Source organism: Dasypus novemcinctus, chromosome 20, assembly GCF_030445035.2.
Source record: "Dasypus novemcinctus isolate mDasNov1 chromosome 20, mDasNov1.1.hap2, whole genome shotgun sequence".
Lineage (NCBI taxonomy): Eukaryota > Metazoa > Chordata > Mammalia > Cingulata > Dasypodidae > Dasypus > Dasypus novemcinctus.
Window position 1 is genome coordinate 21,957,572 of NC_080692.1, and position 21,627 is coordinate 21,979,198.

At 36.7% G+C, this 21,627-nt stretch overlaps 1 protein-coding gene and 1 long non-coding RNA gene across 14 annotated transcripts in view; one reads left to right on the plus strand and one right to left on the minus strand.

Annotated features, from left to right (window-relative positions):
• The window catches only part of LOC139437084 (uncharacterized), a 91,005-nt gene extending 80,062 nt beyond the window's left edge, over positions 1-10,943 (plus strand). The window contains exon 7 of the long non-coding RNA XR_011646646.1: positions 10,647-10,943. This is a non-coding gene — a long non-coding RNA (uncharacterized lncRNA). The remainder of the gene's footprint in view (positions 1-10,646) is intronic.
• The window catches only part of PARP11 (poly(ADP-ribose) polymerase family member 11), a 75,231-nt gene that overhangs the window by 13,143 nt on the left and 40,461 nt on the right, over positions 1-21,627 (minus strand). For 7 of the 13 annotated variants that reach the window (XR_009182058.2, XM_058282603.2, XM_058282608.1 and 4 more), the window contains 5 exons: positions 7,531-7,659; positions 6,627-6,747; positions 4,240-4,315; positions 1,180-1,252; positions 967-1,097 (listed from right to left, as the gene is read on the minus strand). Coding sequence is in view for 12 of the 13 variants with exons in the window: in XM_058282603.2 (XP_058138586.1) it covers positions 967-1,097; positions 1,180-1,252; positions 4,240-4,315; positions 6,627-6,747; positions 7,531-7,608 (479 nt within the window). In the remaining variant the exon portion in view is untranslated. Of the gene's footprint in view, positions 1-966; positions 1,098-1,179; positions 1,253-4,239; positions 4,316-4,941; positions 5,073-6,626; positions 6,748-7,530; positions 7,660-8,702; positions 8,768-21,627 lie in introns of those variants that run through there. The other 6 variants (XM_058282605.1, XM_058282606.1, XM_071210129.1 and 3 more) reach the window with 4 other exon arrangements.

Genomic DNA, 21,627 nt, shown 5'->3' on the forward strand with positions numbered 1-21,627 from the left:
TCTACTTCAGAGGCCTGATTAAGAATAATGAATTAAGTTTCACTAGACCATTTTAGAAAAACATATTTTACTCAATGAAAGAATAAAATAAAAGGGGGCAGAGGCTTTTTATCCTCCTACACCTGAGAATCATCTAAACAAGAAGGGACTACAACTCTCTAGATTCAGTTAAACTCAGTTATTGTCAGAAAAAGTAAGTTTGGTCCAAAGTTTCAAGACTAAAAAGAACACAAATTGAAAGCCTCTTATTTTAGCACAGGTTATTGTGAGATTAAAACTCATAAGAACACAGGTCAAATTAACTGATTTACTAGAAGCATGAAAGAATTCTATGTACCATTAGCAAGCAAAAGTCAGCCTAATTCTCAAGTATATCCAAGGGGCGATTTCCAACCTAAATCAAGTAATGAACTGAGATTTTAAATCTATAACATACACTTTGGATGAGCTAAGCAGACAATGTTAAGATATGTTTTAAAGGATCCATCAAAACAAAACAAGTAAATGGCCACAGGCAAGATAGTACAACAGTTTAAAAACATACATTCAACAATGTTTCCTGAGACTTCTAATTCAACATAAAAGGCTGAACCAAGAAAATTACATCAACAAAGCTAAACAGCTTCTTAGATGCCCTTGTAAGCCCAATTTTAGTCATGATGCACAGCTCTAAACCTTGGAAGGAGAGATGCTTCTCGGAGTGCTGACTTTGACCTTATCACTGCATTACGATGCTGCTGCAGTCTGCCTCCTTTGCCTTAGAGAGCAGCTAGCTCTCTGAGAATGCAGAATACAAGAGCTGAGAGACTAGGTCGAAATATGGCAAGAGAAACGTATAGCCAGTCTAAAAGGTTCATGTGGCACCATTCAAAATTAACACGATTAAACATTTGTGCTTAACAGTGTCTAACACTATAAGAGTCTTTTAGAGGTGGAGGAGATGGTTCAGATTAGAAAGTTTCTCACCTGCAAAAGAACTCCCATAAGTCTAGGTTTTGAATTCTCTGAATTCTTTTAATTCGGTTACGATCCATTGTTTTCCCAAAGAGACTAGCAACTTCATTATATTCATGTGTTTGACTGTGCAAAGGAATAAGCTGGAAAAAGAAAATTGTATGATTTCATTGACGTCTTTTCCAGTCTCTTCCACATCATATGCTCAGTCAGTTCTGCTCTTACCTGATATGGCATTTCTGTATTCACATTCTCCCAGTGTGGTGGCATAGGGATAGCCTCATTTTCACAGATATAACTTTAAACAGCAAAAAGACAAAACAAAATATTAGATGATTATAATTATTGCCAGTGATTCAGTCTTTTGTCCAAAACTGAATTTCCATGTTCAGGGGATGGTGACGAATGCAATGAAGTGAAGTCCTTCACTTTTTTATTTTAAAAAAATTTATCGAATGCCTACCGTGTGCCACTTTTAAGAGGCTGAACTGGGAACTTTGATGAAACATTTGATCCCTACATACCATGAAAATTTCAAAACAGTTGTTTAAGTCTGTCGTGGTTTTCTGAAATTTCTACAATTTCTTTAAAATATAAGGAAAATTTTGGTCAAGAAAAAGAACTTCCAAGAAGAAAATCAACCTCTCTCTGTTTATCGTCCACTATTGCCCTACACAATCCACATAAATTCATTTAGGGTGGTCATTCAGCAAAACTTCATGAACCTCTCTACCATGTCCAAGCTACTAGATGGGGAATACAGTACAAGATAACGATGTTGGAAATCTTAATGGCCAAAGGCTGAAACTGACATTCTAATTCCTCTGTAGAATTGGAAGTTACTGGAAAAAATTTAAAAATTTCAAGCCTATCTTTTCCTAACATTTTTCAAATATATTTTAATATTTGAAAAGATATGACAATCATATGGTTCAAAAGTTAAGTATAAAAAAGTGCACAGTGAGAAGTTTTCCTCCCAATCTAGTCCTGGGTCTGTCCAATGCTCACTCCTTGCCCCAACCCCACATAGTGACTGTTTTTATTCTATTTGGTATTCTTCCAGGATTTCTTTAGATAAATGCAATCCATTTTTTTCCCACAAAAATGGTAATTTTTTTTTTGCACCTGGCTTTTTTTCACTTTATATATTCCTACAGACATTTCCACATTTTTACATAAACAATATCCTCATTCCCAGTCCCTACAATAGAGACTGACACATGGTAGACACTCAGTAACCACTGGCTGCCCAAATGGGTGCATTCTATTTTATAGACACATAGAATTCCATTGCGTGGATATGCCATAATTTATTTAACCAGTCCCCTATTCATGATATTTAGCTTATATTCACCTTTTTCTACTGTATTAATGCTGCAAAGAACAAGTTTGTCCATTTGTAATTTTACATGTTCACACATCTGTTGGATAACTTCTTAGAAATGGACTTTTTGGGTCTAAGAATATATCCACTCATGATCTTGAGAGGTGCTGCCCAAACATCCTCCACAGAGATTGTACTCATCAAAATCCCACCAGAAATGTATAGAATGCCTATTTTCCAACAAACTCTCCAATAAAGTATCCTATCAACCTTTTTACTTTTCATCATTCTAATAGTAAAAAATAGCCTGGTATTAATTTGTATTTCTATTATTATAGAGTGAATTTGTATGAATTGCTGTTCAAATCCTTTGCCCACTTTCTTAGTGGGCTATTGGTCTGCTTATAGATTCCTAGGAATATTTTATATACTAGGGGAATTAGCCCTTTAAATGTGGTAATCTGCAAAAATATTTTCCTGTTTTTCTTTTACTTTGCCTAAAGTATCTTTTTGCTAGGCAAAAGTCTTTATTTTTAATTTTATGTAGCTACAGCCTTAGTTAAGTACAAACTTCTTGCCAATAGGAGCACATCTAATTTGCCTTCTGGGTAATAAATGCTCAGTATATTCCTGCAATAAATGAGAGGCCTATATCAGCACCTACTGGTCTTCATTCCTCTACTGCATTTAATCTAACTGTTCCTCCTTTTTTTATTATCTTGTTCATTATCCTCCATTCTGGTTAATTCTTTCCCTCTCCTGTTTTTGTTCTATGCTTTGTACATTTGCGAAAGAACAAAGTGCTTGACCCCATCATGTGCTATTCCCCCCCACCAAAGTATACCAGCTATAGAAATATAATATTAGAATAAAATTTTCCATTCTTATGTATCATTTTTCTCCCAGATTATATATTCTTTAAAGATAAACAATTCTTTTTATTACATTCCTTATATTGAAAAATGAGGATATGATACCACTTGTAAGGATATAATATGCCACATATTACATAGAAATGATAGAGCATTCCATTATATAAATATTGGAATAACTTTTAAATCATGATGCTAAAATATAAGCCAAAAGTCTTAGGAAACAAACTGAAAGTAACTTAAAATTTTCTTTCATGATATCTCCTTGGAAGCAGAAAATGGATATTCCCTACAATTCATGTGTAGGTATTCTCTACAATTCACATTTTCTCCTTTTTTGTTTCATTTTCAAGTCTTTGAACTGAAAGAATTCCAATCCTTCCTGGAGGAAACCTAACAGAAAATGGAGACATGATCTAAAATGTTTCCCTGCATTTCTACTCACAAGAATAACATATATTTATTCTTTTCTAGCACTTATAACATGCTTTTCAGACTACAAAGAGCCAGGCATAGCAAAAAGGAAAACTTGCAGCTCCAATCCAGGGAGCAGGGGTCTGTGCTGACTGTGCTGCCACCTTCCTTAGGTCCCTGTTAGTCACTTTAGACTTCGAGTTGCTTCTGGGAGTTGCCCAGCAGGGATGAGTGGAGGTGGGGACAAAGTGGGCAATTAGCTAGAATTTAGAGCCCAAATAATTGTATGGTTCTGTGAAAGTATTTCTGAGTTAACAATTCAAACTTACCTCAGTAGGTTATTTTAAGGCTTAATAGCAGAGACTGTAAGGCAGTTTGAAACTACCACACAAACTGTTCTAAAGAACTGAAAACTATAAATATACAAAGGGGAAAAGCAAAGAAAAAACAGGAAAGGAAAGCATTGACAGAAAATAATAGTATTGCTATTTCATCAACAAATGAGAGACTCAATATATTTAAAATATCAGTATCAAGATCGTTAGTTACATAATCTACCAAAACATTTCCAGTCTATTTGTTTTCTACCAAATAATAAAGAAAAGAAGGGAAAGGAAAAGCAAACCATACACTCTCCAAATTCCATCCTTTCTATACCTATTCTTTTCATAATACCTGAAAGCACTGATAGAAAAGGGGGCTCTTTTTATTAAGCGCTGTTTTCCAGTGGTGAGATTCATTTGCTTCATTTCTGTATACAAAGACAAAGATATTAGATAAGTCATAGAAATATACTGTGCTATAAACTGTCATGAAGATTTGTAGCCACACTACATGATGATCAGGAATAATGGAGCTTTGGGAATAGCTGGCAAGCACAGTATATTAAGGATACTTTACCACATAGTTATTTATCACATCACAAAAGTGCTATTCAGGAGAGCCTGAGCTAAGCTCACACATGGTTCTAATTGCACACACTGCTCAGTATGCAAGGTCTATCATTACTGTATCACATTTATGAGGTTAAACTGACAATAAAATATAAGAGTTCAACATTAGGAAAATTAAGAGTACTAAAAAGAGAAAGAAATCTTCTGATAAGTTTATTAAGTAGAAAAACGTACTTTGATTTTCCAAATATTTTGTAAATGACAGAAAAAGACACATTACCATTTAAAAACTTGCAAAACTCACAGAGCTCCAAAAATATATACATTTCTTATTTTCTCTTTAAATTGTATACGTAAATTTAAAACAACAAACCAGAAAACCTTCCTAGGTCAAATAAGTACTCATATAAAAGATTCTAGGCATAAAAAAGACTAGCCAATTAATTAATCAAAGATATCATTTTCTTCTTTCATCTATGTTTACCTGTGGGAATATTTACCAGGTCCATTTCTCCATTCCAAGAAGTTAAGGAGTGACTCTTATTGTGAGATACTAGCCAGTTTATCTTCTCTAATTGGCATCATTCCATTCCAAAAATGAAGGGGATCAACAACCTGGGAAAATACTACTATAAAGTGTGCTTGGTCGTTTCTGTGTTCTCCTAGACTCTGTACATACTTGCACTACCATTGTGTAAAGAAAAAGCAAGATCATGTCGGCACATGGCAAAACCTGTGATGCCTTCTTCTCATACTACTTCATTCCGAGTTTACTCTTCACCATTTTTATAGAGAAACTGAGTTGGCTAGTGGCAGACTGCTAATAGTACATGTGAAAGGCTAAGACCTACATCCTTAAAACAGTACCATTATGTGGTGAGTTGGGGAACTTGAGTGATAGCAACTTCTTTTCTTTGACCAAGATACTTTCTAATAAAATGTATCATCTGGGAAGAAGCTTCCCCAAAATGCAGTTTATTAGAATACATTCTTTCAGAAACACCTAGCTTACTGAATTTTCTACCAACTTGGACAAGCTTCACCCTCTAAATGAAGGTTTATGTCTGTTTATATCATTCCATTCCAGAACTGATTCAAAAATAGCACTTGTACACAAGACTAGACTAGACTGCAGCAGAAAGACAAATGTCAGGGTCCCCTTACAGGCAGCCTACTTGCCTAATGTCATAAAATGGTATGGTTAGTCAGGAGTAAGAATCTGATGATTTTAACTCTTGATAGAAAAAGAGCAGGAAAAACAGCTTTGATGGGATAGAAATGATTAGATATTTGGTTGCATCCACCTCTTACTGAAAAACTTCTCTTCATCATATCTGGGCCTTGGCTCATCCAAAGCAATTTCCCAAGGTTCCACTACCCTGCTCAACGACACTACTAGCTCAGTCATGAAGACGCTACTCTCAGAAAGTGGGAAAGAACAGCCAGAAGACTGAGCTGTGTAAAAATCAAAATGTATTCTTGTTAAGAAAGCCTCTGCATTCAGGTCCTATTTGGCTCTATGCAGCAGACAGCTTAAGTTAGCAGCTCCAAACTAAAGAGACTGACTCCAAAAGATTTTTCATGGGATACCTAAAATCATACCCATATCTCATGGATTAAATTCAAAGTGGGTTTTTCCCCCCCAGATTAGTCAGCTAATTCATGCAAGAGTCAAACAAATAAGAAAATGTCAGAAGGCAAGATCCACTTAAAGAAATAATTTTCTGGCAAAGGCACCACCACCAGGATCATTCGGCTGAACCTTGGTCTTAAAAAATGATCACCAACTACAATAAGGCTTTGACTGTCACTTAACCTCTCAATTTGGTCCTTAAAATAAAAAGGCTCCAACCTATTCCAAAACATTTCTAGAGCAATGAATGAAACAACAGCTATAAAGTATATTATGTTCCGCAGAAAAGAAACGTTACACGAATTAAAAATATATGGCAATATCCACATACATTAATATCTATAAGCATAAGAGCATGCCTTTATAAAAGGCACTGTTGTTCAAGATTTTAAAACTTTTTATAGAAGTATTTTGTAAATTATAGAAAGGGTTTTACTTCACTGTTTACAAGTATATCAACTAATCCTGACTCAGAGCCATAGCTTTTACCGTATCAATATACTAAAAACACAAAACTATTAGGGAAGAAAACATACCTGCAAAGTCTATCTTGTAGCTGAATTTGGCAGTAGTAAAAGAAATGGAGCCACAAGGGTTTGCTTTGAAGCTTTTTTCGATATCTTCACTGCTAACTGAACACTGAATATTGGTATCCGGCTTTAAGACAAACCAGAAAGTTTCATTTACTAGCTGTTCACATTAACGGCTTGGCCACAGAGATGGTATTGTGGTTACGGAGACAGAGAAAGAAGGGACAAGGGAAACTTACTAATCACCTGTTCTAGTCCCCAACACACAGAGAGAGTCATAGCTGGAACTTCAAAAACTAGATTTAGTCACTTTTTCCAAATTATTACAATTTTCACAGTCACCTTCCTGTAAGTAGCCTTGCAAGGTGAAAAAGGGCACAGGCTTTGGAAAATGGGTTCGAATCCTCGCTCAACCATTAACTAACAGTATGACCCTGGACAAATTACATTCTCTTTTCCAAGTTTCACTTTCCTCAGCCAGAAGATAGGGTGTCAATATCTGCCTCTGAGATGTGAGAATAAAGGAGAAAATATATGAACAGCACCTGACAGCAAATACCTGGCAAACAAAAAGAGTTTAATAAGGGCTTGTTCTCTTCCCTTTCTCTTTGTCCACCAAACCAAACTTGGAAGCTACTCAGATGTACCCATACTATGCAGCTCTTCGTCACATTTGCTCTCTGTACACAAGATACACGCATTGTTTCTTCTAAATAAACTATTGTGAAAACCGGGGGCTAAGAAAGGAAAGGGACTAGAAGAGTTGCTAACGTTTCTTTTAGTTAAGCTATCTGATTTCCTTAAGGTTTGTTTTCTTTCAGGTTCTGCACTCATACTCATTTTATACATCAGCAAGATGATGCTAAGTGAAATCTAAATCCCATCTGCTAAATTCAAGGAAAAGAGATACCTGAAACATGTGCCATTTCCCACATTCTGCCAAGTAGAACCAGCCCCACTGGGTGTCGGATGTGTCCATCTCATCCATCTCACTATCTCTTGTATTGGACAAGAATTCTTCTGCTTTGTGAAAGGTCCCCTGAAAGGCCAGAAAGAGGCAGAGGAACAGACATTTCTGTTAAGAACCAATCTAATTTTTACAGATCATTTCTCTTTTTTACAAATAATTATATTTCCAGTGTCTTTCCCAAACTTATACTTTAAAAATAGCCTTCAATCTTGCATTTTGGTTCTGAAGGTATTTTAAAATGCTGAATATCATTATTTAACAAATCAGATGAATAATAACGCACTTAGGTAGGATATACCAGTATCCACTCAACCACTTATGTAAGCAATATCAACATCTATAAGTACTTCAGATTCTTGATATAGCTCTCCAAAGAATTTCTGTCTCAGCATATGTTCATGTATTTGGTCAAAAGAATCCATGTTATCATAACTAGTTAGGATCAAAAGCATCCAATTCTTGTTTTCAACACTTATATTTCCTTTAATGGCATGGAAAGATGATTATAATATACAGTGTTGAATACAACAAGAAGGATACCAAAAATAGATATAGTATGATCCAATTTTAATTCTATAAAAATCTAGGGAGCCAGTGTAGCTCAGTGGTTGAGTGCCTGCTTCCCATGTACGAGGTCCCAGGTTCATTCCCTGGTACCTCCTAAAAAATCTATATTTATCACAAGTATATATATCTACATATGTGTATATAGTGTATATATATGTGTGTGTGTGTGTGTATGTGTATGTGTGTGTATATATATATACCTAGAAAAAATCTGGATGGATATACAACAATTTACCATAGTTACTTCTGGGTATTGGGGTAATAATAATAGTAATAGCTAACCCTTATATAGAACTTACTATGTGCCAAGCACTGGTCTAAGTACTACATAGATAAGAAATCATTTAGGCCTCACAACAACCCTATCAGACAGGTACTATTAATACCCCCAAATTTATAAATTCAGAACCTGAGAGACAGAGAGGTTATACAATGCAGGCTCCAGGTTCTGTCCTCTTAACCACCAACATACACTGCCTTACATACACTTTATTATTGATGAGTTTATCATTTTAACTATACCAAGTAACTCATGTACACATTACCTTTGAAAAGTTTTAAATATTCTTGGGTAGGGATTGTTGTAAAGAGGAGGTCACTAGAAAGGGGGCAAAAAGAATTGGTCAAAGATTAACTTTATTTAGAATGTGGCTTTCTTTTCTCATTTAAGGTGTTTCCATTATTAATTTAAATTTGCACAACTAATACATGAAAACATACTCCTTTAAAAAAAAAAAAATCAGAACATTCCAGATAAAGCTAAAGGCTTTTTTTAACTACCACTTCCATTCCTGATATTTTCTCTCCCTTATTCTCCCAGGGTAAATCAATGCTATCAATTTACTATGTATCTTCCAGGCTTTTCTGTGTGAGTTTGTGTGTAAGATCACCTACACACAAACAAGCATATATGGTTATTAGTGATTTGTTAAAAATTTGATTTCCCATATATTTAAGTTCTTGCAAAGAACATGTACTACTTGGGTAATTTGGAAAATATGTTTTTAATTTCATTATTTAAATGTCCATCCTGTTTCTAGAAACTGTGTGACCTGAGATAATTTTCCATTACCCTGTCTACGTAGTTTCATCAACATAAAATGGAGATTAAAGACTCCTTCTTCATTAGGTTGTGGTTAGAAATAAACAGCTAACACAGTAAAATACCAAGTACAGTACCTGAGCTCAGTGAAGGGGGATCTTTATTTTTTATTCATATTTGGGAACTCCAAGGAATGCTTTATAATTATTTTCTGGATTATTCCTTCCTGTTTTAAAGTCCACTGGCTGCTAAGAAATGAAAAAATAGAACACCCTAGGATCAAGAGGTTTAGGACCCACTGTTCACCATGTATATTTTAACCAGACAAAAGGCAGTAAATTAAAATTGTCCAGGTTAATCACAATTCCTGCTTCCATCTTCCATTATTGTTCACATCTGTTGGCCATTTTTATTATGAGAGTGAGAGTGCCCTAAAATTAGTTTTTCTTCTGAAAATAATAATTTGGAAGGAGTTTTAAGCTAATAGTTGAGATGAATATTTAGCTTAAGGATTCTATCTTTTCTCCATTAGAAAAGGTAATGGGAAAATAAAAAGTACCTTTGATACAGCATACATGCAACAGGAGTGCTTTGCTACATCACATTGTCCCTAAAATCATGCTTCAGGTCCAAGTAAAAGTGAAAGTGCTTCATCAAAGTCCTTTCAGAACTTCCTCTAATAAATAGTTTTGGGTGGGACCTAAACTGACTCATCTGCTGTTTATCTCTGTAGCATTATAGTCAGGTACCACTTCTCTGAGCCTTCCTAAAGCACCTCAAATTTTACAAAGTTCTTTGTCAACTAATACAAACTTTCTCCTCCACAACCTGATGTGCAGGAGAAGTCATTATTCTCCAATTAAAGTCAGGGAAAAGCCAAAGCAGAGAATAATAAAATTATTTCATCTTGAATCGTATATTCTCCAATTAAAGTCAGGGAAAAGCCAAAGCAGAGAGTAACATAATTATTTTGTCTCCAGTCATAGAGTTAACAATATAAATGTGATTAAAGAAACACCCAAGGCCTCCTGAGTTCCAGTTCTTCCCTAAGCTGCCAAGCCCCCACCACCTCATTTTCATATGCAGATAGTTTTTCCTTCTCTCTTCAGTTGCCAAAGCTTAATTTAATTGCTTTGCGTCACAGATGCCCTGGCTCGGTGTCAAAAGATTCATTTCACAAGACTAAGACTTATTTCTACAAGTTTTCTCTCCAAAGGAACGGCTACTTTATATAATTAGGCTCAAAGAGGAAGTCAGCTTCAAATTTATAACTGTAAAATACTGTCATCATAGAAATAATGGCTCTAGGTTAGAATGCATTTGCAGGCAATAAAAAGAAGGTGTAAATTATTGGTCAGGGAGTAGGCATTTAATACATGCTAGCTGAATGAATTAGTTCAGCCATCATGCCAGCCTCTGCCTTGCCTCTCCTGTTTTTCATTGGCAGATAATGACACTTGCTGCACATCAGGCTGTGAAGAAAAAAAGCTGGTATGAAGGGGCAAAGCATTTTGTAAACTCTGAAATGCAATAGGGTTGCTGATGAGACCTGTCTGTAACCCTGTCTATTCCAAAGAGAACCTTTACAGAGCCTGGGCAGAGACGGTGCGGATCATCAAAGTGAAAGACTGCGTGGAAAATGAGCTTAAAGTCAAAATCCTAATCTACATGAGGAAAACAATGCCACTGTCTAGATTGGTTAAAAGCTTTCTGGTGTTTATTAAAATAAACAAAGTATAGTTTATTTGGTTACTATAAACATTATACCTTGAAGAAATAACACTTGGTAATGAAAACGCCCTTGTTCTGGAGAAGGAAGATCCAAAGCCTGCTATTTAAAGCTTAAAAACATAAAAGAACTTCCAGAATGGCAGGGTAAGGAGCTCAGTGGACGTTCTCCCCAGAAAACAATACTGTAAGTGGTGAAAATTATTGAAAAAAAAAAAAAAAAGATTCTGGAAATTGTACTAATGGTATATAGCTAGTGGTGAAACATCCATTCAAACAAATCTACTAAATCTTGGTAAGAACAGTGAGAATCTGTGGCATGTGAGCCACGACCCCCGCTCCACCATCCCAAGTTAAAGCAGCTCTACCCCTGGTGGGTGCAGCCAAGAAGAGAGGGGCCCCCTCTCCCTCCTGCTCCCAGGTTGAGGTTAAGCTCCATGCTGGTAGGGGCAGCTGCTGGTGTTTCTCATTCCATCCGAGGTGCAGAAGCTCTATTCTGGGCATATGACAGAGAGGACTGTCCCCCTCCCCAGCCCCCACTCTACCCCACGCCCAGCAGCAGAGTATACTGGCCCCAACTGCTGCTAACCCAGCATGCCCAAAGGGTGGAGGTTTCAAGCCAGGAGGAGGAAGCCAAGAATAACAGGGACTGCTGCCCTCTCCCCCAGGCCCTGCTCATGGAGTGGCGATGTCACTCTGGGAAATGCGGGTCCCAGCACCCAACTCCCTAGTGCAGGGGCACAGGGGCTCTGCCCAGGAGGAAAGGCAAGCTGGAAGGACAAAGAACTCCACAGCTCTGCCAGAGAGCACTGACTTTATTTGGAACAGAATGAAGAAGTCCATGCCTAAGGATGTTATAGAAAACAATGGAGATGTGGTGGGAAACAATTAAGAGGAGGTAGGTAGCTCTGCCACAAGAAAAATAGCAGAGCAGCCAGAAATTAAATACAGAGAATCAGGGACAGCTAAGAAGAGTCTTCGTGGGAACGCAGTCATCTCTGGGGGAGGGGGGGTCAGGGAAGTTGTGTGCAAGTGCTAGACTGTACCCACCCAAGAACAAGCAGAGCAGGACGGGGGCAGACTGCAAAACAGACTCATCCCTGCCAGGTGGAGGCCTCTGTAGCACGAGGGCTTTAAAGCAACCGTTGAGGAAACGCTGACTCAACGATCAGGTACTCTGACCTAGGCACAATCCAACGAGGCTGGGCTGAGGTAAAACAGCACAGCCATGCCTGGCAGTCTGAAAGACTGTGTACATGTCCAAGGCTGGGTCCTCACAGGAGCAAAGAGGGAACCTCCAAACTAAATGTGGGCCAAAAACAAAACAACCACCACAAAAAAACACTTAAACTTCCTGCACTGTGATAGCAGCTTCCGAGCCACACACAACAGTTAGGGGCAAAAATCCAGGTGACTAAGGGGACTTAAGCACAACTTTTGACCAATAAGTGGCGTAGGTCAACCCAGGAGTGGCACCTAGGTAGTCAGGCTAAAAATAATGGAGGGGGGGTGGGGAGGTGACAAATCTCAGCAACTGCACACTGAATGGGAAATAGATTTTGCAGAATTAGTTCACCAAATGATTGAAAAAATAGATGACCAAGTGAACTACAACAATAACAACTCCCAGCGGAATCAATATCCATATTTGTTATAATACATTATTTAAAATGTCCAGTTTTCAACAAAAAATTAGGAGTTTTGCCAAAAATAAAAATAAAAATAAGAAATTATGACTAATACACAGGAAAAAAAGTAGGCAGTAGAAGCTGTCATAGAAGGGGCCCAAATGATGGAATCAGCAGGCAAAGACTTCAAAGCAGCTATAATAAACATTTTCAAAGAACTAAATGAAACCATGCTTAAAGGAAAGCATGATGGCACAGCCTCAGATAGCTTCACTATCTGGTGAATTCTACCAAGCATTCAAGGAAAAATCAATGCTTCTCAAAATCTTCTAAAATATAAAAGAAGGGATACTTATCAACTCATTCAATGAGGCCAGTATTACTTTAATACCAAAATCAGAAAAAAGACATTTCAAAGAAAAAAGAAAACTAGAGGTCAATATTTCTTATAAATTAGGAAAAATTCTCAAGAAAATACTAGTAAACTGAATCCAGCAACATATAAAAAGGACCATCTTCCATATCCAAATGGGACTAGTTGCCATGAATGTAAGGCTGAGTTGTACAAAAAATCCATTAATATAATACATCATGTTAACCAAATAAAAGACAAAATTCAAATGATCATCTCGATATGCACAGAAAAAGCATTTCACAAAACCCAAAACCCTATCATGATAAAACTGGTCAACAAACTAGAAATAGAAGGGAATTTTTTCAATCTGATAAAGGGCATCTAAGAAAACCCATAGCTAACATCATACTTTATGGCAAAAGACCAAATACTTTCCCCCTAAGATCAGAAACAAGATGGGGATATCTGCTCTTGCCACTGCTATTTGACATTGCACTGGAAGTTCTACTCAGGGCAATTAACAAAGATAGCCAAATAAAATGTATCCAGATTGGAAAGGAATAAGTAAAACAAATTCTACTTTCAGATAACATGATTTTGCATGTAGAAAATCCTAAGGAATCACTAAAAAGCTTTTAGAACTTAATAAACGAGTTCTGTAATGTTAAAAGATACAATATTAATATACAAAAATCATTTGTATTTATATACACTAGCAATGGACATTTGAATTTGAAAAATGAAGAAAACAATTCCATTTATAATATCACCAAAAAGAATAAAATATTAGGTATAAAGTTAACAAAAGAAATGCAAGACTTGTATACTGAAAAATTCATAACAGTTGAAAGAAATTAAAGGAGGGAAGCAGACTTGGCCCAGTGGATAGGGCGTCCATCTACCACATGGGAGGTCCGTGGTTCAAACCCTGGGCCTCTTTGACTGGTGTGGAGCTGGCCCACGTACAGTGCTGATGCACGCAAGGAGTGCCATGCCACGCAGGGGTGTCCCCGTGTAGGGGAGCCCCATGCACAAGGAGTATGCCCTGTAAGGAGAGCCACCCAGCACAAAAGAAAGTTCAACCTGCCTGGGAATGGAGCCGCACACACAGAGAGCTGACACAACAAGATGATGCAACAAAAAGAAACAGATTCCCGTGCTGCTAACGACAACAGAAGTGGACAAAGAACACAGAGCAAATGGACACAGAGAACAGACAACTGGGGAGTGGAGAGGGAAAAAAAAGAAATTAAAGGACATCTAAATGAAAGAACATCATATACTCATGGGTCAAAGACTTAACATTGTTAAGATGACAATGATTCTCAAATTGATCTATAGATTCAAGTCAATCCCCATCAAAATCCCTGCTGATCTGTTTGCAGCAATGGATCCTAAAATTCATATGAAAATGCAAAGGACCCAGAATACCCAAAACAATCTTTAAAAAGAACAAAGTTGGAAGATTTTCACTTTCCAATTTCAAAACCTATTACAAAGCTACACTAAACAATACAATGTGTTATTGGCAAAAGGACAGGCATATAGACTAATGAAACTGAACCCAAAAATAAAATGTTACATTTACAGCCAAATGATTTTCAATAGGGTGCCAAGACAATTCAATGGGGAAAGAACACTCTTTTCAACAAATGGTTTTGGGGCAACTAGATATCCCCACTCAAAAGAATGAAGTTGGACTTCTACCTCACATTATACACAAAAATTAACTCAAAATGGACCATAGACCTAAATTAAGAGTTAAAACAATACAATTCTTAAAATTACTTTTAAATAAAACTGTTATTTTTTAAAAGCTAAAAAACACAAAGGATCAGACTCTTAGAGGGAAGTGAAAAATGATAGACATTCTGAAAGGATGTCCCAGAGGCAAAGATTCTGAAGGAAACAACGAAGGGATTCTACAAAAAGGTTAGATGCTTGTAGAGAACGGAAAAAGAGAAAACTCCTAAGAAACGTGGATATATTCTTTGAAAGGCTTTTCTGATTAAAATAATAATAATAAATCTTGTATAAGGTAAAAGCATAAGGCCTAAGTATCAGAAGTTCCCTCTCCTACCCCATTTTGCCAGGCATGTGACTCCAAGATCATTTTATCTTTTATTTAGCCCCAAACACCATGAAGAGGTTTGTGAAAATTTTTACATTTGAGAATTTCTATCTTTTTAACAAACAGCTTAATTGAAGTATAATTGCCAAACAATAAACTGTACATATTTAAAGTGTACAAACTGATGTTTTTAAATTTTTAAAATAAATTTTATTGAGTATATTAATAAAGTGTAAGTCCATTCAAAGTGTATAATCAATGATATTTGGTGTAATCACATATTTGTGCATTCATCACTTCAGTCATTCTTAAGAGTACTTTCATTATTCCAGTAATAATAAACAAAACTCACCTTTCAGCCTCTTCATACATAGCTGCTATTCTCTTTCCTTCTCTCTAGTATATATGTATTTATATTTCATAAAAAGTCTTACATATGCAACATCACCCATACTCATGTTTTACACAAGGTTTTACTATCTTATACAGTCCCATGTTACTGTTTTCAGCTTTCCTTCTAGTAATATACTTGACCTTAAACTTTCTATTTCAACCAGTCATACCCATATAATATTAATAGCTCTGCTAGTTATAAACACCATGATATGCTTGCACCATTCCTATTTATTTCCAAAGATTTAAAAACAACATTTTTAACAATTCTGCATAGATTAACCCTCAGCTTTCCCTTCTCTACCCTTCTTCTGTTTTCTGGTGACCTATATTCTAATTATTAACTCCATGAGTTTACACAATATATTTAGTTCATAAAAGGGCAATCATACAGTATTTGTCCTTTTGTGTCTAGCTTGCTTCACTCAATGTCCTCCAGGTTATTCCATGTTATCATATGCTTCACTTCATTTCTTCTTACAGCTGCATAATATTCCATCATGTATATATACCACAATTTGTTTCTCCATTTCTCAGTTGATGGATACCTGGATTATTTCCAATTTATGGAAATCATGAATAATGCTGCTATGAACATTGGTGTGCAGATGTCTGTTAAGTGTCTCTGCTCTCAGTTCTTCTGGGTATATACCTAGTAATGGTATTGCCAGGCCATACGGCAAGTCTTTATTCAACTTCCTTAGGAACTGCCAAACAGTCCTAGCTGTACCTGTAGCTGTACCATTCTACTTTCCTAACAAGCGAGAATAGCTTTCCTATCTCCAGTTTTCTGACTTTTTAATAGCAGCCTGTTTAATAGGTATGAAACGATATAGCATTGATATCATTTCCCTAATTGCTAGTGATGTTGAACAATTTTCCATATGTTTCTTTGCCATTTGTATTTCTTCTTTGGACAATTGTCTTTTCAAGTCTTTTGCCCATTTTTTAATCAGGTAATTTGTCTTTTAACTGTTGAGTTGTATGATCTCTTTGTATATCATGGATATTAAACCCTTATTGGATATGTGATTGCCAAATATTTTCTCCCATTGAGTTGGCTGCCTTTTCACCCTTTTGACAAAGTCCTTTAAGCTGCAAAAGTGTTTAAATTTGAGGAGGTCCCATTTTTTTTTTTTCTTTTGTTGCTCATGCTTTGGGTGTAAGGTTTAAGAAACCAATGCCTACCACAAGATCTTTAAGATGTTTTCCTACATTTTCTTCTAGGAGTTTTGTATTTAGGTCCTTGATCCATTTTGAGTTAATTTTTGTATATGGTATGAGTTAGGGGTATTCTTTCTTTTGTTGGATATGGATATCCAGTTCTCCTACTACATTTGTTGAATTGACTATTCTGGCCCAGCTGGGAGGGCTTGACTGCCTTGTCAAAAGTCACCTGAGGGAAGCGGCTGTGGCTCAATCGACTGGGCTCCCGTCTACCATATAGGTGGCCCTGGGTTCGTGTCCCAGGGCCTCCTTGTGAAGGCAACCTGGCCCACACCCATGGAGAGCTGATGGCCCACACCAGTGGAAAGCTGACACAACAAGATGATGCAACAAAGGGAGACAAGCAGACAAGCAGTAGAATGCACAGTGAATAGACACAGAGAGCAGACATCAAGCAAGCCGGGGTGGGGGGGGTGATAAAAATAAAAATAAATCTTTTTTTAAAAAAAAGGGTACCACACTCACAGGAATGGATTCTTTCAAAAACTTAATCTTAATTAAAAAAAAAAAGTCACTTAACTATAGGTGTGAGGGTCTACTTCTGACTTTTCAATTTGGTTCCATTCATCAACGTCCCTGTCTTTATGCCAGTACCATGCTGTTTTTACCACTGTAGCTAAGTAATATGTTTTAAAGTCTGGAAGTGAGATGCTTTATTTATTTATTTATTTTTAAAGATTTATTCTATTTCTCTCCCCTTCCCCTCCATTGTCTGCTCTCTGTGTCCACTCACTGTGTGTTCTTCTGCATCCACTTTGCATTATCCAGTGGCACTGGGAAACTGCATCTCTTTTTTGTTGCATCATCTTGCGGCGCCAGCTCTCCATGTGTGCAGCACCACTTCTGGGTGGGCTACACTTTTTTCACATGGGGCGGCTCTCCTTGTGGGGCGTATTCCTTGCATGTGGGGCACTCCTACGCAGGGGCGCCCCTGCGTGGCATGGCACTCTTTGTGCACAGCAGCACTGCACATGGGCCAGCTCACCACACGGGTCAGGAGTCCCTGGGGATCAAACCCTGGACCCTCGATACGGTAGATGGAAACTATCAGTTGAGCTATGTCTGCTTCCCCAGGAGATGCTTTAAAGTCTGGAAGTGAGAGTACTCCAACTTTGTTCTACTAAGATCTTTTTGGCAATTGGGGCCAATTATCCTTCCAAAAGAATCTGATAATTGGTTTTTCTATTTCTGCAAAAAAGACTGTTGGGGTTTTTATTAGGATTTCGTTGAATCTGTAAATCTGTTTGGGTAGAACTGACATCTTAATGATTAGTCTTCCAATCCATGAACATGGAATGTCTATCCATTTATTTAAACTTTCTTCAGTTTCTTTTAGCAATGTTTCGTAGTTTTCTGAATATAGGCCCTTTATGTCCTGGAAAAGTTTGTTCATAAATAAATGATAATTTTAGTTCTTACTATAAATGGAATTTTACTTTTCTGATTTCCTCCTCAGATTGCACATCAGTAGTGTATAGAAATGCTATTATTTTCACATATTAATCTTGTATCCTTCCACTGCTGTACTTTTTGTTCTAGTAGCTTTGTTGTGGATTTTTCAGGAGATTCTAGACATAGGATCATATCATCAGTGAATGGTGAAAGTTTTACTTCTTTCTTCCTTATTTGGGTACCTTTTATTTCTTTATCTAGCCTAATTGCTCTAGTTAGAACCTCTAGCACAATATTGAATAACAATGGTGACTGTGGCATCCTTGCCTTGTTCCTGTGAGCATCCTTGCCTTGTTCCTGATCTCAACAGGAAAATTTTCAGTCTTTCATTGTTGAGTACAATGCTGGCTGTAGGTTTTTCATATATGAACTTTACCATATTGAAAAGCTCCTTTCTATTCCTATCTTTTGGAATGTTTTCATAAAGAAAGGGTGCTGTATTTTGTCAAATGCCTTTTCTGCATCCATCAAGAAGAACATGTGATTTTTCACCTTCAACTTATTATTGTGCCTCACTATACTAATTGATTTTCTTGAGTTGAACCACCCTTGCATACTGGAATAAAACCTACTTGATCATGGTATATAATTCTTTTAATGTGCTTTTGGATTCTGTTGGCAAGTACTCTGTTGAAGATTTTTACATCTATATTCATTAGAGATATTGGTCTGTAATTTTTTTTTTTTTTTAAGAATCCATATCTGGTTTTGATAGTAGGGTAATGTTGGCTTCATAGAATGAGTTTGGTAACATTCTTTCCTGTTCAAGTTTTTGAAAGAGCTTGAGCAATATTGGTATTAGATTGTCTTTGAATGATTGGTAAAATTCACCTATGAAGCCATGTGGTCCCAGGCTTTTCATCTTGGGGAGGTTTTTGTTGACTGTTTCAACCTCTTCACTTGTGACTGGTTTGTTGAGGTCTTCTATTCTTCTAGGATCAGTGTAGGTAGTTCATGGGTTTCTAGGAACTTATCTATCTCCTCCACATTGTCTCTTATTTCTGCAGGGTCAATAGTAATGTCTCCCCTCTCATTTCTGATTTTATTTGCTTCTTTTCTCTTTTTTTCTTTGTCTGTCTAGCTAAGAGTTTGTTGATTTTGTTGATCTTCTAAAAGAACCAACTTTTAGTTTTGTTGATTCCTTTTGTTGTTGTTCTCAATTTCATTTACTTTGGCTCTGATCTTTACTATTTCTTTCTTTTGGCTTAGTTTGCTGTTCTTTTTCTAGTTCCTCCAGGTGTGCAGTTACACATTCAATTTTAGCTCTTTCTTCTCACTTTCAGCACTGCCTTTGCAGTGTCCCACAGGTTTTGATATGCTGTGTTCTTATTTTTATTCATCTCAAGATATTTACTGAATTCTCTTGCAAATTCTTCTTTGACCCACTGATTAAGAGTGTGCTGTTTAATTTCCATATATTTATGAATTTTCCCTTTCTCCATCTTATTGATATCCAGCTTCATTCCATTATCATCAAAGAAAGTTTTTTAAAATATAATTTCAATCTTTTTAAATTTATTGAGATTTGTCTTGTGACCCAGCATATGATCTATCTTGAAGACTGATCCATGAGCACTTAAAAAGAAAGTATATTCTTCTGTGTTGGTGTGCAATACTCTATAGATGTTAGGTCTAGTTCATTTATCATATTATTCAAGTTCTCTGTTTATTTATCCTCTGTCCAGATGTTCTATCCAATAATGAGAGTGGCATATTGAAGTCTCCAACTATTATTGTAGAGACATCTAAGTCTCTCTTCAGTTTTGCCAGTGTGTGCCTCATGTATATTGGGACACTTAGTTTATGTGTGTAAATATTCAGTATAGTTATTTCCACATTATCTTGGTGGGTGGAGACCCTCATAATAACTGAAAGAATACTGAATTCCCATCCTGGGGAGTTCTGCTACATTCTCTAATAGGACAGTAAGAATCCCCCTATTATAAGGACAGAGCTTAGTGAAGAAAGACCATTACACCAGGCCCTAGATAGTGATGACTAAACTTATGAACCTTTTCTTTTGAAATTGAAACTTAGCCTAATTTTCTATTTGCCTAAGAGTTACCTCCTGAAAGCCGCCTTGTCGCTCAAATGTGGCCTCTCTCTAAGCCAAATCCAGCATATAAATGCACTACCTCCTCCCAGCATGGGACATGACTCCTGGGGATGGGCTCCCTGGCACCAAGGGATTACCAAGTGACAACTAGCAATGCACCTGGAAAAATACCTTGATCATAAGGGGGAAATATTAAATATGAATGAGTTTTTCTGGCTAAAAGATTTCAAAGTGAGTTGGGAAGTCATTCCTGAGGTTATGTTTATACACATCTCAGCAGGATCTTATTGACTGCCACAGTAAACAGTTCCTCAAACAATGGGACTCCTGAGGGTTCTAGAAACACCCAAACACTATAAGCAGGACAGACAAGCTCAGGAATTTGGCACCCTGTCAGTGAGACTGACTTTGGAATTTATGCTCCCCAGTGTACCAGAGTTAGATTCATTTATAGTTTCCCCACACATGGCTCTTCTACCTCTTTTATTTGAACCTAAAATTAGCACTATACTTGTTAAATATAAGTCCCAGAGACTTAAATCTTTGGTCCATTCATGTGCCAGTTGAGCCCTGAATCTCAACAGAGTTGCAACACTTACTCTCCAATTCAGTGGACTCACCCAGGACAACCAACAAGATGATGATGGACAACGACCATCCAAGGAACAGAGAATATCTGCAACTGCCAGCAAGACAGTTCATCAAACTGCCCAATGGGATCTAAGCCCATTCTCAATTAGAAAGAGTGGGCATCACTGTCTCAAATTCCTCAAGATTGGGGAATGAACAATGGACTAAAGTTTATTCTACTATATTCTACTATTCTACTATGGACTTATTATTATTCTAGCAATGGAAGAACTTTTATCACTGATATGAAAGCAGTGGCCACTAGAGGTTCTGAGGGGAGAGAGAGGGAAGAATAGGTGTAATATGGGGGCATTTTTGAGCGTTGGAATTGTCCTGCATGACATTGCAATAACAGATTTAGACCATTATACATTTTGTCAAAACCTATAAAATCATGCAGGGCAGAATATAAATTATAATGTAAACTATATTCCATGATAAATAGCAAAAATGCTTCAATATGTGTTCATTAATGTTAGCAAATATACCACACTTATGAAAGATGCTGTTAATGCAGGAAAGTATGGGAGGGGGAGGGGTGGGGCATATGGGAATCCCCTATGTTGTTCATGTAACATTTATGCGATTTAAAGCTGTATTAAAAATAAAAAAACAAACATTAAAAAATTTTAGTATAATTATTTCTTCTTGGTGTATTGCCCCTTTTATTAATATATAATGACTTTCTTCATCTCTTATTACAGTCTTGCATTTGAAATCTATTTTATCCAGTATTAGTATCGCTCCTCCAGCTCTTTTTTGGTTACTATTTGCATGTAATATCTTTTTCCAACCTTTCACTTTTAACCTGTTTGTGTCCTTACATCTGAGGTGGGTCTCCTGTAGACAATATATAGGTGGCTCATTTTTTTTTTTAACCATTCTATC